The sequence below is a fragment of the Cygnus olor genome, chromosome 3 (genome assembly GCF_009769625.2).
Source record: "Cygnus olor isolate bCygOlo1 chromosome 3, bCygOlo1.pri.v2, whole genome shotgun sequence".
Classification (NCBI taxonomy): domain Eukaryota; kingdom Metazoa; phylum Chordata; class Aves; order Anseriformes; family Anatidae; genus Cygnus; species Cygnus olor.
In genome coordinates, this window is record NC_049171.1 from 35,183,329 (window position 1) to 35,199,645 (window position 16,317).

The following is a 16,317-nucleotide window of genomic DNA, read 5'->3' on the forward strand; positions in this document are numbered from 1 at the left end:
GGCAAAAAACCCGCTAAGTAAAGTAATGGTGATTTTCCAGCAAATTCCTATAATGATTCACCTATTGCAGAATTTTGCTGGTTGTTCAGCAGCAATTAAGCAGTAAATTGTTTTGTTGTTGCCAATTAACTGTCACTGTTTTGTTGTTGCCAGTGTGAGAGCTGGACTCAAATTAAGACAGTGGCACTGAAGTCAAATAATAGAATCCTCAAATATAAAATTAATGGTAGGATTAATATACAAGCAGAAAAATGGTACCAAAACAGTAAGAAAAGATTTAATCTAAATGCCTTAAGATGGTGCAAGAAAGAATGCAAAAGACTTACACTGCAATACAGAAAACCTTACCCCTTGTATCAAAGTTTACTCAGATTCAGTTTATTCAGTTTTCAGCAAGTATTCCCATGAAAGCAAATAATGCATAGTTATAAACCTTTCCAAAATTGGTCCCTGAATTCTCATTACAGGACTGTACTTTAAATGCCAATATCAAGCTCTGTTCCAGAGGACAGTGAAGCCAGGGGAAAACCTGCCAATGACTTCTACAAGATATAAATTAAGCTCAAAATGAACACTGAGCATCCTGATTATTCTTTATTGCTCTTGTTAGGTGTATTCCATGACTCCCACAAACATGTCATATTCTGAAATAAATGATAAATATTAAAATGTAAATAAAACCTTAAGAACATAGTTGGCAGTCAAGGTTGTTTGATCAGGAAACAAAAAGCCAAGAGTCATGGTCTATGCTTAGCTTGGAAAATGGAAATTTACTGAATGCAGTGACAATGCAAAGGTCTAGAAGAGTTTCACCATTGGGGTAAAATCGTGGGAGGAGAGAGCTTAATCACAGGAAATGAGTAACCACCTGGCCATATGTAAAGAATTAAGACGATGAAGGTTACAACTGTAGTTTGTGGAAGTCTACCAGTTATAGGGGTTTGAGCACTTACATAGAAACTGTGCCCTTACAGACCCAAAAGCTAACGAAGGCTGCAGGGATTCCTCTCTGTCACTTACTGAAGAACTGACAGATAAAGGGCAATTTGGGGTTATTCTGTTGATTAACAACATCTGTTCTAATCCCTGCCAATACTTGATAGCTGTATGCCTATACCAGTGAGTGAAAATACATGATGGTGTTTAATACTTCTGAAATGTGTAGGAGAGCCCGCAGTGCCCAGCAGCCTGCCCCCCCTGCCCTGTTCCTGCCACCTGCCCTAACAGGAGGGCAGCCATGCCACCTCTTTGCCCAGCCGCCATTTTGTGCCCCTTCATCCTGAAAATGGCGGTCTGTGGGGCCTGGCAGAGCAGTGAGGACAGCCCTACGTGGGGCAGGAGGACCAGGAGCAGCTAGGTGGGATGGCCTGGCATGGAGAGGTGGCCATTATGGTGTGGCTGTCTGGCATAGGGGTGAATTTAAGCATCTTGTGCACCATGCACCTTGCACCTGTGGTGCTGCAGACAAGCAGGCAGCACATCAGGGGCACGATGCAAGCTCTTTGGCAGACTTTCACACACGGATGGCGGCACTTGGCACTTGGGGTGTCGGGGACATTCATCAAACCCGCCTAAAGGGCAGACACGGCCCCGTTTTCCTAACACCACACATCGCCGGGCGGCAGAACTACAGCGCCCGGCGGCCCCTGCGCGCCGCCCCCACCTGCCCGCCTCTCGCCGTTCCCGCCCGCCGCCAGGCAGCGAGGAGCCAGAGCCGGCTCGCCTCAGGGGGGCTGCGAGCCGCGGCAGCCTGACGAGGCAAGGCGGCTGCGGAGCCGCTGTCCCGTCCCGTCCCGTCCCCACCCGGCCGGTGCGGCGTCCCCGCAGCCTCGTCCCGTCCCCGCGGTGGCCGCTCATGAGGTGAAGATGGTGATCCGCGTCTTCGTCGCCTCCTCCTCGGGCTCGGTGGCGGTGAGTGGGGGCGAGAAGGGAGGAGAGGAGAGGAGGGGAGCGGGGCTGCCCCGGCGAGGGCTCAGCCTCTGGGGCTGGGGGCTGAGGTGAAGCCGCCCCATGGCTGTGCGGGGTCGCTGCCCCGCGGTTGCCCGCAGCTCCTCGGGCTCCCCAAAACGTCTCCGGGGGTCAACAGGCGGCTCTGAACCCGGGCTGGATGCCCCCAGGTTGAGGGGGCGCTTGGGGGAAAAAGTAAGTGCGTTTTAGGGGGAAAAACAGGCTCACCCCCATCCCCGAGGGGCTGCCGAAGTTGTTCGTAAATCGCCGTGGGGCAAGCCCCGCGGAGCGCTCGTCCTGGGGACAAGCGTGGGGCTGTCTGAAGGGTTTTTAAGTCCTTAAAATTGGGCTGAGCTCCCCCGCATCTGGGGGACCCCGGTGCGGGCAGAGGCAAATGAAATAAATAAGAACCTGAAGACGAGCTTCACCTCCCTGAGTTCCTACTAGCTCCGGAAAAGGTACAGCTCCCGTCAAACTCAGTTTGGAAAAGCATCACCGTGTCCCTCTGCTTAATTGAACCTCCTCAAGCTTCCTGTTGGTGCGTTAATTCCGCATGTGACCTGTGAGTTTCCATATTTTTCATATAAATAGACAGCTCTCGTTTCCGTGAAGGCAGTCCGAGCGTGAGCATTCAACTAAATTTGTTCTCTAATGGGAGACGTCGGAAGGGTTTAGATATAATTGCTGTTCTTTATGGTTCAGCAGCGAAGGCAGCAGCATTTTGTATTGTGGAAGGATGTGGCACTTTTCCCATCTGAAGGTTTAATGTGTGTTCGCTTCCTTTAGTCCTTTACTGTGTGGTATTTGTTTTCAGTTCAGCGGCATGGTGACAGGTATGTGCTCTGATATGTTTTGGCATGAAGTGTTCAAGATGCTTAGTAGCTGCGTTACAGCTAATAAAAATTAATTACCCATTTCAGTAGCCAACTGAGTAAATACCGAGCATCCTCAGAACTCTGCAATCCATGTGCATCAAGCAGCTGTCACAGAAACGTCTCTTTCCCTGCACTGGCAGTTGGTTTTGTTGTGGCACTCTGGTATTGTGAGGTTTAGTTTCTGTTTCATGCTTGGTGTGCTTCTGTTTCAAACAATACTGTTTAGTTTTATATTTTGTTTTTCTTGGAGGTGGAGAAGGGCCACATAATTAGCTTACCATATCTCCTGTTCTGACCAGCCTGCAAATAGGTTATTGATTGGAGTTTTTGATTCTGCCCTTTCCTTCCCCTGTCTCTGCCTGCAAGGTACGTACCCTGTTAGCAGCAGCACTGTAACCTTCTTCACTGTCTATTAACCCAACAAACCAAATCTGAGGTTGAAAAGCAATTTAGTTTGCATGCTGGTTCATCTGCTGCCTTTTTTTTTTTCTGAGTCTGACAAGAAGATGATATATAACAGGAATAACAGTTTGCATACAGGCGATAATCGACATTTTTTTGTATAGTCAGCAGTACATCTGAGTACGATCTAGCCAGGGAAGAACAGTTAATTGAATGACTGAAGGTACTGCTACCCAGTACCAGAGCTGTGACATCTCTTCTCTGTCTGCTTTTCTTCATCTATGTTATCTTAGCATTTAGGAACCTTCATCATGGACTAAGTTCCTGCTGTGCTCAGTGTTGCATCACAGGGGCTTTTTTTCTGTGGGCTTTGTGGGGGTGTCTACAGATCATGGCTTAGCGACTGAGGAAAATGACGAACTATTATCAGCGGGTTATGTGTGGATCCTTGTCTAGAGAAAAGGGCAGTTATGTATTTGCACATCTCTAAACAGGAAAATTGAAAATTTATTCTCATCCTTCTGAGCATAAGAACAATAACTAAGCTGAATAACTAAGTGAAGGAAAATAAAAAGTGATTGAGTTGTGTAATTCCTTGTCTTCTACTCCAGGCTTCAGTACAACAATATCAGATTATCAGACACTTTTTGGGATGCAGTTCATGAGACAGGATGATTTCCCTGTCTAGAGAAATAAGTAGCCCTCATAGATACTACTCTGTCTTCTGTCTAGCTGTAACATTCCTGAGAAATACACTGATTGTGTAGTCAGCAAAGACCTCAGTTTCTGTAAGTATAACTGTTCCTGGCAACTTCTAAGATACTTATTGTTCCTGTGTCTTGGTACAATTTGTTTTATGCTAAAAAATATCGAAGTGCATGATAGTCGTGCAAAATTCAAAGTGTTCAGCGCACAAAATGTTTGGGGAGTGATTCTGGAGAATGAGAAAAGTTAACATAGTGAATGAGGAGTAGCCAAGAACAACGTGAACTTTCTTTCCATTTGGGGTAAGACTTTTCCTTGCAACATCTTCCACGCCTCTGAAGGTTTGTAGACCACTGAGAGGTTAATAGTAGTATTCTTTATTTTTAATAAAACTTGTAAATATAAATGCCTCATGAGCTTAAAAGAGCCCATGGCAATGAAACCTAGTTATTGCTCGAGTGGAAACATTCCTCTTCGGTGCTTACTGAAGCTGGCCTGTGGGTTTATGCTGTAGGGATGCTGTAGGCAAGTTCTTGAGTCAGGAGAGGCATTGTGTTTATGTGTACATGTCTAAATAACATCATGTTGTTTTAAGCATGCATTAGACAGATGCAATTGAATCACAATGGGAAGCCTCTGAATAGGCAGGCAGGCAGGCATGTTTTTACAAGCCTTACCATCTACTTTTTCTGACCTGAATTTCTATTTGTTGCTGGTAAGCTGTGTCTCAAATTCCAAGCACTTTGTAGGCTGGGGAGGCAGGCTTTGCTACTCCTCCTTAATAAAGACAAACGGTGTTCTTTTGTGCTCAGGAGAAAGGCTGCTTTAAAATTAGCCTTTGCTTTTCTCCCTCAACAGTGCTTCACTGTTTTCAGGAAATAGTTTATGTCTTTGTTTTTCACCAAATCATTCCAAGGTGACTGTAATTCAATCCACTTCATGTTTTCCAATCTATCAATAAAAATCCGTTCTTTTCCTTGTGCTGCTGTAATATGTATTGACTCAAATGGTTTTCATTGTTTTCAAGCTAGATTTACCTTTGACAGGAAGCTGGTAGTATTAGCTAAGTAACTTGCTGGAATTCCTACAGCTATCTGAAAATACCTAACCAGAGGGACTTCTGACCTCTTGCACTCAGAGGACTGAAGATCAGGTAAAGGAAATGTCGTTGAAGAGCTTTCAGATAATGAAGAAGCTTTAAACAACTGTCTCACTTGTACTTTCTTCCTGTCTAGTATTAATTTATTGCCTTGGAGCTTCCTCTGTTAAGCTGAACAGGTGTATAGGGAAGTTACTGTAGTGATGGAACAGAGGGTAGAATCTGCTCTGACTTGTGAGAGATGCAGAACTTTCCCGTGGAAATTTTTGTGTGTTCATAAGATGTGAAAAACATAACATAAAACATAATTCAATTTAATGTACAAGAGCAAGCATTGCTCAGACATAGACTTCTTGAGAATGTGTTTGGGAAGGAACAGTATCAATTTGAAAAGAATAGACTTCTTTTGAAAGATCAGAAGTTGAGAATTGACTCTTGCTAATGAAGACAATAATGGATTTTTATTTTTTTTTCTAGGAAGCTTGATAAGATGGGTGTAGCTATAGCGAGGGTGTTTCTATAGCAAATATTGGTTTTATGAGACTAAAGTTCTGCTTTTTTTAAAGCAGATTATGCAGGTCAATGTATAAGTGCAACCACGTTGGAATTTTTGCTTCCTGGAATTACTTTAAACCATGGTATAAAACATCAGAATGCCAAAGCAATCACAATCATGTTTATTTGGTTGGATAATGTAATTGAAGACAAATAAAATGCTAATGTTCTTATGGCTAACCTTGTCTCCTAGCGATAAGGACAACTTTCATCCCCACCTTTGTTTGTACAGTCTTGAGAAACTCAGTGTTCCTCAGCACTGCTCAGGAAGAATGTGCTTCTTGTTGAGAGGTGTGGAAGAATTAACTTAGAATATGTTGATTCTAGAGTATCCACCAGCTAACAGATTTTTTTGCCTCTCTGCACCCCAAAAGAACAGTCAAAACTGGAAGTGGTTAGGTTGAGTTGTACAAATGCCTCTTGTGAAAATTGTATTGGTTCTGGCAGTCATTTGAAGGGTTCTTCACCTTGTTGCATGTGACTTACAGAAATTCAGCTACCTATGACATAAAACATTAAACTTTGCGAGTTATAAACCGTATCACGAATTTTTAATATTAGAAGTTTGTAAAAACTAGATGACAGCAGCAGGTAAGTTAGCTTTTCAGAAATGAAACATAATCCTTACAATTAGAAGCAAACCTGCAATATTTATGTGGGAAATAGCAATGTTTTAAATGTATAACCACAGTGTTTTCTCACATCTGTCAGCATGCTCTGAATACACCTGTTGGATTGGATCCTAAGGTCGGATTTATGGATCGTGACCGTTGTACTGTGTCACTTCACTTGATCAAAATGATGTTGTTTTTGATTATGCACCTGCAGAGTAGTGCTGTAGCAAAAGCAGTGATACTAGAAGAAAAAATGGACACCTTCACATTCTTGCTTGGTCACAGGATGTATCAGGGATTTTGGGGATCTGTGGGTTTGACCTTAGCAGTTATATCCTGCCCATAGCAGAGGGCGGGGAACTTTCTGGGTCTAGTCCCCTTGAGTGACAGAATGAGTTCCTGCATCGTTCCTCGTTTTTCCTCTTGTTGAGTGGCTCATGTTCAGCTTTGCTGGCTTCTGTCTGTCCTGACAGCAGGGTTCATGTAGCAAAGGGAGCCTGAGAGCCTCGGTCATGGCTGAATTCTGCAACAGGGAGGTCAGCACTGAAGGCTTTGGCTGTTTTTCTCCCTAAGGACCCCCTGTGGATCTAGCTCAAATCTGTGTTCCAGAAAAGTCTGAATTCTAGGTACACCCTCCTGAGAACTGGGAGCCTCCAAACAGAGGCTCGGAGAGCTTAAGGAATGTGTGTGTTCAGCAGGTAGCCCGGCACAAGAATACAGGGCACCTGGGCACAAGAATACAGGTGGAATTCAAACATCTGTATATGGTATTCAGTACCTAACTGTTGCGCCACTCCTGTGTGCTCGAGTGCTGCTCAAATATTTACATTTCTTCTTGGCAGATAAATTATGTCAGAAACAATGCTACCTTGTAGAACACCCTTTAGAATACATAGTGTTACCAGCAGTAGGACTGTTACTGATCTTTGTTTGCAATTGTAGCTGTAATAAAACTTCAAAGGAAGTATTGTTCTGAGTGGGTTCCTGAGGACTGTTTGAAGCGTGTGGTTTTGACTCTCTGTATACTGATCCGCGTTGTACAGGCAGCTGATCCAATGTCTCTGACAGCTATATAATGACTATAATGACTTTCTCATTGGAGACTTATTCCTCTGTTTTGAATATACTTAAGTGGACAGGAAAGACTAAAATGAGTAATCAAAGGCAACTTGATAATTTTAATGCCCCCGCCCCTTTTTTAATGTTTTTTTTTTTTTTTTTTTTCCTGTAGAATGTCACTGTCAGGGTGCAAGTCCCTGAATGGACATACTTCACTGATGGGGACCTGCTCTCATTAATCTTCCAGCCATATCATCAAAGCCTGGAAATACATTTTCCTAACCCTGGTCATAGTGCCAGGGATCAAAGGAGATCACATATAAGTGAATTTGATGACATTAATTGAAAGACAAACAAAAAAAAAAATACAACTAACTTACATGTAATTTACTGATACAAATGGCTTTCAGATTATTTCTATTTTCCAAGTTGTTTTGTGAACTGTAAATCAATTTGTGCACCTAACTCACCTGTTTTCTGGAGACACAACCAAGGAGGAAAGGCAGGGACTGAAGCATATGCCATACTTCAGTCGTCCTAGTCTTGTTGTCTGGCGCTAGTACGCCGACATATAAACTGCCACATTTACAGTTGTCATCGTCACATTATTCTCTGCCAACACTGCTCCTGCAGAGTCCCGTCCCAGCAGAGGAACAAGGCAGGCAGCTCTCGTGCTGTTAACACATTGGATCGCTGCAGCTGCTTGCTTATGTGAGGCTGAACTGAGGCTCTTGGTACCAGAAACCTTCAGATTGAAGGCTGCAGGCTTTCCATACGCAGCTTACCGCGGGCAGGGTGTCTGCCTTCTTGTCACTACACAGGCCACTCAGCCAAGGGACAATGAACTGAAATCTCTTACTTTTGAGCATTGCAGAACTGCTTTCCCGTTATTTCTTTTTCAGCTATTCTGTAAACCTAGGTCAGATACTTCCTTCTTGTCTAGACTTTGATTTCAAGACAGCCTACATGGGGAAAATACTGCTGGACTGATGTGAAGCATGTGGTCTGCAGTCACTTACTGGGTTGTGGTGTCTAGCGCATAAAATTTGTGTAAGACATGATCCAAAGCTCGTTGAGATTAATGACAATGTTTTCATTGACCAACTGAGCTTTTGTCTGAGCCAGGTGGCTTCCACACTTACCGTTAAACCTAAATGGTATCTTGTGCGTGGAAAAGTTCAGGACGTCAGTGGTGTGTAATGTTCTAAATGGTGTAACCCGTATGCTGCCGTTGGCTCCAGCTTTGACTTGCTCTAATACCGCCTGCAAACAGCGTAGTGTCCTCCTTAGCAGTAAGGAGAAATGAACCTCGGGAAATAAGCTTCTAGTTAAGCTGAAAGAACTAGGTTGTTGATGGAAGGGCTGTGCTGGGCCACTGAGCCTCTGTCCATGTGCAAACCACAGCCACTAAGCGCTGCTCGCATGATTTACAGGCCACCCTCCAGATAAGAACTTAATTTCCTGGGAAACACATGTCCTGGAGGATGGGGAGGTCAGAAACAACTAGCTGTGGCTCTTGTGAAGTCACACCTCTTTTGTGTTCTCAAATCCTTTCCCACTTTTAAAATTTCAAGACCTGAAGGTAAAATTCAAGAAACAATGGGGATGTACCAGTAAATGTGAAAGGGTTCTAGCTGAAGTTACCTGATGTTACTAAAGCTCAGAAAACAAAGCTTGCCATTGTAAGGGCACAATATTTATTCAAAGTAAATTATCTTTCTTTGTACTTGTAAGAGCTTAAAAAAAATCCCCTGGAATTTAATTGGTGTATTGAATATTCTGTTTCTAGTGGTCTTGTCAAAGATGAAGTATACTGCTGAGTAAGTCTGTTTCACTTGTTATATGAATCCTTTTGATTTTAGTCAAAATCAAAGCAAAAATTAAGTTTAGAATGCAACATTGTTCACTTGCTGTCTGTTAGGTTCTTGCTGATGCTCTTCTATACAATGTGTCTTCCAATTTAATTATTTCAGACAGTTTAGACTTTCATTTACCCAAAGAGGGGAATATAAATAAATTAGGGTTTGTGGAAAAAATACTTGCTTAAGGAAGTTCTTTATTGTAGAAAGTCAGGATGTCTTTTGTCTTTCGCAATCTGAGTGCGAGTTGGAGGTGCAGAATTGTCACTAAGCTGCTAACCCAGGCTGTGTCATTTTGCTAGCAAATACACTAAGGGCAACGGTTTCCTCAGCTGCAGCCTCAAGTGCCGGCCTCCGAAGGGAATCTAGGATGAAGTACTGTGATCTCTATGTTGCATGCAGTTTGAAAGCTTGGTAAGAGGAGTAACGAACACAGAAAACGCTGTAATCCTTGGACATTATTCTTACTTGAAATCCACTGTGTATCTCTAAAACCATGGTCATGTTCCAGTATGGCAGCATTTTTTACCAGCTTAACGTTTAGATGTGTTTTACAGAAGATGATTAATGTTTAGCAAGTCCCTGAAGTTGGTGGATTTCCTTCTTGGTGGGGTGAGGGGAGATGTAGAGGCAGTGGTAGTGTCTCCTACCTGTGGCTGTCAGTGGAAACAGCTTGGAATTAACTGCAAGAGCCTGGAAGTGCTGAGTTTCTCAGTAGCCATGGGATTGAGGAAACTATCTTTTCTCCTGGGGTTTGTATGTCGTTTTGTCAGTGCCCATCAGATGGGCAGATGGAGTTGACTCGGGAACGTAAGTTACTGTTGGTTCTCATGTCTGACAACAAACATTGGATTAATTTTGGTGGGACTCATGTAGGTGAGCAGAGTGTGGGCTGATGTTTCTAGGAATGACTCAAAGTTGCTGGTGAACTTCAGGTGCTGTGACTGGAGGAAGGTGTGACTGGGATACAGGCATAGCGCAGGCAACGCAATGCTGTATGTCTCACAGTGAGATACCATGAATACAAAGCCTGTTACCTTGTCTTTTGTGGGCTTTAGACCTCCATCTCTGAAGTATCTTGAGATGAAATCTTTTAATTCTTCTCTTCCAAGTCTGTGGCAGTTCTTCTATTCGGGTGTGCTGCTGTAAGAGCTATTTATCACCAGTCAGAATGGGCTGAGTCTAAAGCATGCAGGTATTGTACTTTTGGGGTGCTAAGTGATGAGCAACCTTCTTACAAGAAGAAAGAAATAACTTGTTTTCAGTGGTGGAAGAGGAACACAACTGGATTTTAGATTAGTAAATGAGCATGTTTAACCTACATTTAATATTGTACACCACTGTAAAGTACGCAGAGAAAGGGGATTAACTGTCTTGCTAGTTAATTTATGAAGAGAAGCTCTTAGGAGACACAGGTTGTTCAGTGACTCGTGTTAATCATCAACAACATGCCCTTTGGTTGTCGCCCATCTCCCCTGAGTAGGACAGAGCTTGTCTTGGCGGTTAAGAGTTCCAGGATTTTTGTTGGCAGTTCTGTTTTTACCTCAGGATAACTAATCCCCACCACTCCTGCTAAGAGAACTTGGAAAACTAAGATGTTGCTTGGTTTACTGCAAGGAACAAACTTGTACAAGTCAATGCCTAGGAGGGACCTTTGCAGATACATCAATCTGCCTCATATTCAAGTACACACGTGTGGATGTGTATTTTTGCATGCACACATATGTAGTGGTGTGCATGTATATATATAGCATGTATGTCCATGTGTCTGCATATAAGTTTGTGTGTGTGTATGGTTTTTAACCACGGAGTCGCTGATAGATGCTACTTATCACTCAGTAAAAACTAAATGCTAATTTTTGCATCCACAGGAGAGAAAAAACAATAACATCCTGGTGTCTCATGTTGGTAGCTCAAGATACATCAGCATCTGGCTGAACCCTGTCAAAAATGACTGCTGCTTTATTCGAATGGCCGGACCTTATGGCACAGTAACCATGGATGTCTGGCTTCCATGTAAACTAGAATGCAAAGACTGTGATGGTTGCTCAGCCCTCTGTTACTCCTGGTCTACACCTAAGGGCTTTGTTTAGGTAAACTATTTCAGGTTATGAGGTGTTTCCAAAATATCAAAACAGTCACACCTGTATAAGCGATCCACCAATGTAACTGTAGTGACTAACGGGGACATGCAGTGGTAAAGCTATCCCTGTTCCTACCTAGGGAAAAGGTACCTCAGTGTAATCAGTCTTGGGAAGAATTTTACCTAAGAGCTCCAACAGGGCTAGCAGTGGCACTTTAAGACCTTACTGCTGATAACTCTGAAGCTGCTTTCCTGTTGCAGAGCTTCTCTCAAGAAGAGGTACCTGCGTTTTAACCTCTTGGTTGCAGCCTTGTGTGTTTGCCTTTGTGGCTGTTGAAAGTGGGCCAGCAACACTTCAGCCTGTGAAACCGAGCATCTGAAGCAGGAGGACATGTCCAGTTTTGCCGCTGCTGCAGGGTAAATGATAACTTTTGGCAAGAAGGGAGTGGCAAGTTGCTGCTTGCAGTAAAACCTTGAACAGCCGCAGTGTCAGGCTTTCTGAACATCCTATTTTATGGGATTCTTCTGCTGCAAACTTTGCCAGCAGAGTTACTGTCAGACTTCATGTTTGTAGGCAGAGCCCTGAAACCACTTTAAGTTATGTTACACGTTAAATACAAACCAAAGCCTGTGATTATGTGTCCTTCACACACAGGGGTAAGTTTTTCCTGTTGGCTTTTGGTTTTCCTGCTTTAACAAAGACAGAGCTTTGTTTACCTTCACATTCTAGGAGGTACAGCAGGCTGTAATCCTGTTCATCAGTCTGCTATGTAATGTGGGTCCTCTGAATTCACTGGATAGGTCCCACTTGGAGCAAGAGAATGTGACAAAAAAATTCCATCCTGATATAATGGTGGAAATTCCATCACAATGTTCACAAATTAGTTTGTTTTGTTTCCTGATATTTTCACATGTTGCAGAATATGATGTTGGGTGTTACCTGTGCTTTTAAAATCTGAGTGATTATTTGGAACACTTTAATAGTAACGTTACAAATCAATTAAAGGCTGCTTTGTTAATCATGGAATTGGGTTTATGTTTTTCAGACAACAGCAAAAGATTTTTTGTGTTTTTATTTGAAGGAAAGCTTTCTTTGATCCGGTGAAAAATAGAGCATCATCAACTCAAACCTGTCATTATGTGGCTGCGGGGCTAGTGAAGTTATCATCCCTGTCTAGCCTAAAGAAAAAACAAGTATATAATAAACCTTTGATCTGGATCTGCATCTCCTAAGGTCAAACAATCTTCCCGAAACATCTCCATTGGAGTGATCTGTTTATGTAGAAGCAGAGACAGGAGTGGCACTGGAAGGATTTAGATGGGATCAAATTGTTCAGTAGGAACCTGCTAGGAAGCTAACAGTCTCTGCTCAGGGAAGGCAGCTGCCTCGGAGGCCCCGATGTGCCAGCAGTCCCCTCCTACTCGGTGAGGCTGCCTTGCCCGAGGCATGGACTGTGCTGTAGTAAAGGTTCCCTGCATGGGGCCCTGGGGGAGCCTGAAAATCCGTGGTTGTGTTCAGCGACACCTTGAGCTGTGTGCAGGTGACTCCTGTCGGCCTCACAGGAGGTGTATCTGCAGTTTATGGGATGATAATCACATGGCAGCTGTGTTTGGGGATACAGGTGGCTGTCCAGAAATGGGTCTGCGGAAGTATAAAAGCAAAGGTAATGTGCACATCCAGGAGCTGTGAGAAGACATAAGCTACAAGGATGGAGCTGTATTTGTTGAAAGAGAAATAACATTGACATTTGTTGATAAAGTTAGAAGCCTCATTCTGCTCTCAGTTGGACCGAAGGTAATTTTGTTATTGATCTGAATAATAGCGGTGGCAGTCAGCCCTAGTTTAGAGACTGGTATCAACAAAATCCATCATCCTAGTCTTACAAAAACATATGGATAGAACTGTGCAGTAATACAGTCCAATTTTATCTGAAATCTGACATTTATCTGAAGCTACAAATGCATTTTTCTGTTGCTATTTCATATACTGTTGGGAAAAACCTGTAAACATCCTTAAAACTTAGCACAACAAATTGTCAGTGACTCGTACTGCTGGTACTGCTGTCACTGTAAAGTGCATTATCAGGGGTGTGCATGTCTGTAGCTGGCAGGATGACACATCTGTGCTGCATGGATAGTAGCTGTCAGAAGAAGAGCGAAAGTATTGACAGCTTTAGTGCACAAACTTGTTTTTCAAATTCTTTAGAGCACTTTGGGATCCTAATATCTCTGATCCTTCATCCATCAGGATTGGAAAGCAAATAAATGCAAGCGTAATCATCCGTAGGGAAAGGCTGGCTGTTTTTTCTGTGTCCAAGGGCTCTTATCATTCCCTCAGATTCACAGAAGGGGGTTGGTGGCAGTGTGGAAGAAGAATGGATGTGACTTAACATTTATGTGGGGACAGGGTTCTGGATGAACCCAGCATGTCACTGCTGGGCTAGGCAGTTCTTTAGCCTGAGCAAGTCTGTATAGTCTTGGAGTTTGCCTTAAGGTCTCTGAAACTCTACCAGGCAGTCAGGACACTCTTCTGGTGGTGGCTCCTTGTGGCTCCCCGTTGCAAACAGCCAGCTGGGTGCTGCAAAGAGTCCTCTGCAAGGTGCAGGGGGAGAAGCCTCATGGCTAGGGCAGGAGGAGTCCAGCAGGGCTTGCACCAGGAGAACACAGAGCTGAGAACCCTGCCTGGGCAAAACACTAATTACTTCTTACATCTTGTGAGCTGCTGGGTGGTTTTAGCTGCTCTAATAGATAAATATTCCTGCGCCACTGGGTTTTGGTGCTTAAAGCTAATGAGAAGGAAGAAACATGACCTATTTTTTTTAGTGGTAATAGGTTTGCTTTTATCTCTCGTCTGCAGTGTCTGCAGTACGTACTGAAAATACAGCTGGGAATGCTTTCTTCATTGTTACAAAACAACGGGAGTGATAAATACACAGAACGAGTTCACAACGCTTTCAGTGCTCTGCTGACTCACCATGTCACCAAAAAAAAAAAAGACAATTGTGTGTTTTCATCTTAAAAGCGTAGGTGATAAACATATTACATAATAGGAAGTATGTGAATTAATTGTTAGGGGACTTTTTTTTTTTAAGTCAAAACTTTTAGTTTTCTTTGCAGAATTTGAATATTATAACACTTGCTTACTGTCTCAAGCCTGCTTATAAAGCTGATCTCTTTAGTGCTATTTCAGTGAACTTTAAATGGCTACCAAATATTTAATGTATTTTAAGAAAATAAACAGAACATAGTTACTGTGTTTTTCTTCCCACTACCCAATCATGATTCTACCAAGCAAGCTTGATTCGCATCAATAAAGTGACACCTCTAAATCCCTGCAGAGTTTCAGCCACAGTGGTACTGGACTTGGGTGCAAGACACCAACCTGCTCCCTGCTCTCCAGCCTCTGGAGGAGGCGCTGCGACATTCAAAGACCGATTTTTGGTTCATCACTGCAAGACTAAGGACTGAGTTTCCAATAGTTTAACTACCTTGCTGAACTGGGACTTGACTGGGAAGAAAGGATATTCTTCAGAATCAAACAACTTGCGTAAATAAAGGGAAATAAGCATATGAATCAATAAAATGTAGCATGGAGATAAGAGGAAAAAGTTGCATTTTGTTAGGAGTCAAACTCTCCTACCAATAAAGAGCAGGTGAATGAATAAAGGTTGCCATTATCATACTTGTATTTATGTACACACTTTGAAAAGGAAGATAGATATTGCTTTTTGAAAGGGTGTTTTCATGATGTAGAATACTTGCTATAAATATGCCAATTTGACAAAAGAGAATAGAACAAGGAGGAGTTAAGTGTAGAATGCTAAACAGGAGATTTAAATTATTCTCTGGCAACTTTGAGAGATGTCTGTTGGAAAAATGCATGAAAATAACACTTTCTTTTTAACCAGTCTCTGGAATTGCTGAAACATATGGTAAACTACAAACAAAAACATCTATCTATTGAAAAAATTTAGCTGCCAGCTCGTGTTTGAATTGTTAGTCTTTTGAAATGAATTATTCTAGTCCTGCAGGATGGTTCCATCAGGAGGAGAAATTCTTGATTGCTGAGAATAGGCTTTATGAATCCTTAAAACCTTGTGGGCTGCTCAAGGTGTCTTTTGTTTTGTGCTAGACACTAGGATCCTCAACGTTATTTGAAAACAAGCAAACAAAATGTTTTGTTTTAGTCGTTTTTGATTTCCACAGTCAGTGTTGTTTGGTTTCATATTGATGCAATGGAACACAGAATCGTGTCATTAATTAGAAGATAGATCCAGCTTCTTACTCTTTTGATGAGAAGTAACAAGCCAAGATTTGGACCTCACGGCATCTAACTTCATCCAGTCCATCAGAGACTCACATGTGAAGTGGATTTTCAGTGCTACAGGAAGACGTGGTTCCAACTACAAGAAGAAAATGATAGAATCAGTTACTTTATTTGCATGCATCACTGGCAAGTCTTGTTTCCTGAAACACAGAAGAAATCAAAAGAAGTTGGCTTGAGAGGCTTTCTCAGCTGCATGCAGCTCAAAGGTGGCCTGCATGGCGCTGTCGGTAGTTGATATTTCTGTAGAGCTTTCTCTTCTTGTCCTGGTCTTCCCCATTTTTCTGTTTAGTCTGTGTCTGTCTGTTTTCCATTACAGGCTTACTGAAGTAAGTAGACCACCTGAGCAAACTTCCACCTGCTCTGGTTTTGAGCAGGGATAGGTGTAGTTGTACTTGCTAAAGCCTCCTTCGTGTTTCTGAGCATTACCTTGGTACTTGCACAGAGAACAAAGGTTTCTTACGGACTGTCTTAAATAACAAACTTTCTGCTTCAACTTGCAATAAAAACATACACAAAAGTAGATTTAAGTGTGTTTTATCGCAGTGCAACATCTAGCAATGAAAATATGAGGCTAGTAGGCCTTGGGCACGGAACAAAGTTCACTGTCTTCTGTGGCTTTACAGAAAAACGAAATCATGTTTTCCTTCGACTGCTTGTGATGAGGAGTCTTTAAAAAAACAAACCTGGCTCAAACTCTAATTGCATTTTGTAAATACAAGGCTCTTTCAAAGTTAGCATACGTATCCCACACAGAGGCAGAGGTAAAAATTGCCTGGCAAAGCAGCGTCTCAG

At 42.7% G+C, this 16,317-nt stretch overlaps 1 protein-coding gene across 2 annotated transcripts in view; it reads left to right on the forward strand.

Moving 5' to 3' along the window:
• Window positions 1–1,347: 1,347 nt before the first annotated feature.
• SH3BGRL2 (SH3 domain binding glutamate rich protein like 2) overlaps window positions 1,348–16,317 on the forward strand; it is a 45,227-nt gene continuing 30,257 nt past the window's right edge. The window contains exon 1 of one of the 2 annotated variants that reach the window (XM_040554005.1): window positions 1,348–1,380. In XM_040554005.1, coding sequence (XP_040409939.1) covers window positions 1,363–1,380 — 18 coding nt within the window. In that variant the 5' untranslated portion in view covers window positions 1,348–1,362. Of the gene's footprint in view, window positions 1,381–1,644; window positions 1,912–16,317 lie in introns of those variants that run through there. The other variant, XM_040554004.1, reaches the window with a different exon arrangement.